The sequence below is a fragment of the Phaethon lepturus genome, unplaced genomic scaffold, assembly GCF_000687285.1.
Source record: "Phaethon lepturus isolate BGI_N335 unplaced genomic scaffold, ASM68728v1 scaffold23336, whole genome shotgun sequence".
In the NCBI taxonomy this organism is placed as follows: domain Eukaryota; kingdom Metazoa; phylum Chordata; class Aves; order Phaethontiformes; family Phaethontidae; genus Phaethon; species Phaethon lepturus.
In genome coordinates this window covers 1,066-1,345 of record NW_010545923.1, presented here as the reverse complement: position 1 = coordinate 1,345, position 280 = coordinate 1,066, and the positions used below count along the sequence as shown (strand labels likewise).

The window sequence follows — 280 nt, the reverse complement described above, 5'->3', positions numbered from 1 at the left end:
TCCTCCAGCCAGCTGGACGGGCTGAGCCTCGTGCTGAGCACCCGGGACAGCCTGGAAGTGGACGCTGACATCCAGCGCCTCCTTTCCCTCTTTGAGATGCTGCTTGCCCAATTTGACCGGGTCAACCAGGTGACGGAGGATGTGTACCGCATCGAGCACCAGCTGGAGGGCTCTCGGAGCCGCCGCTCCAGGAGGTACACCCAGGTGTCGGAGGATGTCCTGAGCAGGTACTGTGCAGGCAGCACAGAGCAGGGGCCCTCACCCGAGATCTCCTCCGACA

At 63.6% G+C, this 280-nt stretch overlaps 1 protein-coding gene across 1 annotated transcript in view; it reads left to right on the top strand.

Moving 5' to 3' along the window:
* PKD1 (polycystic kidney disease 1 (autosomal dominant)) overlaps positions 1-280 on the top strand; it is a gene marked incomplete at its 5' end in the record, with an annotated part of 52,207 nt that overhangs the window by 51,697 nt on the left and 230 nt on the right. The window contains 1 exon segment of the mRNA XM_010289136.1: positions 7-273. Within this exon segment, the coding sequence (XP_010287438.1) occupies positions 7-273 (267 nt within the window).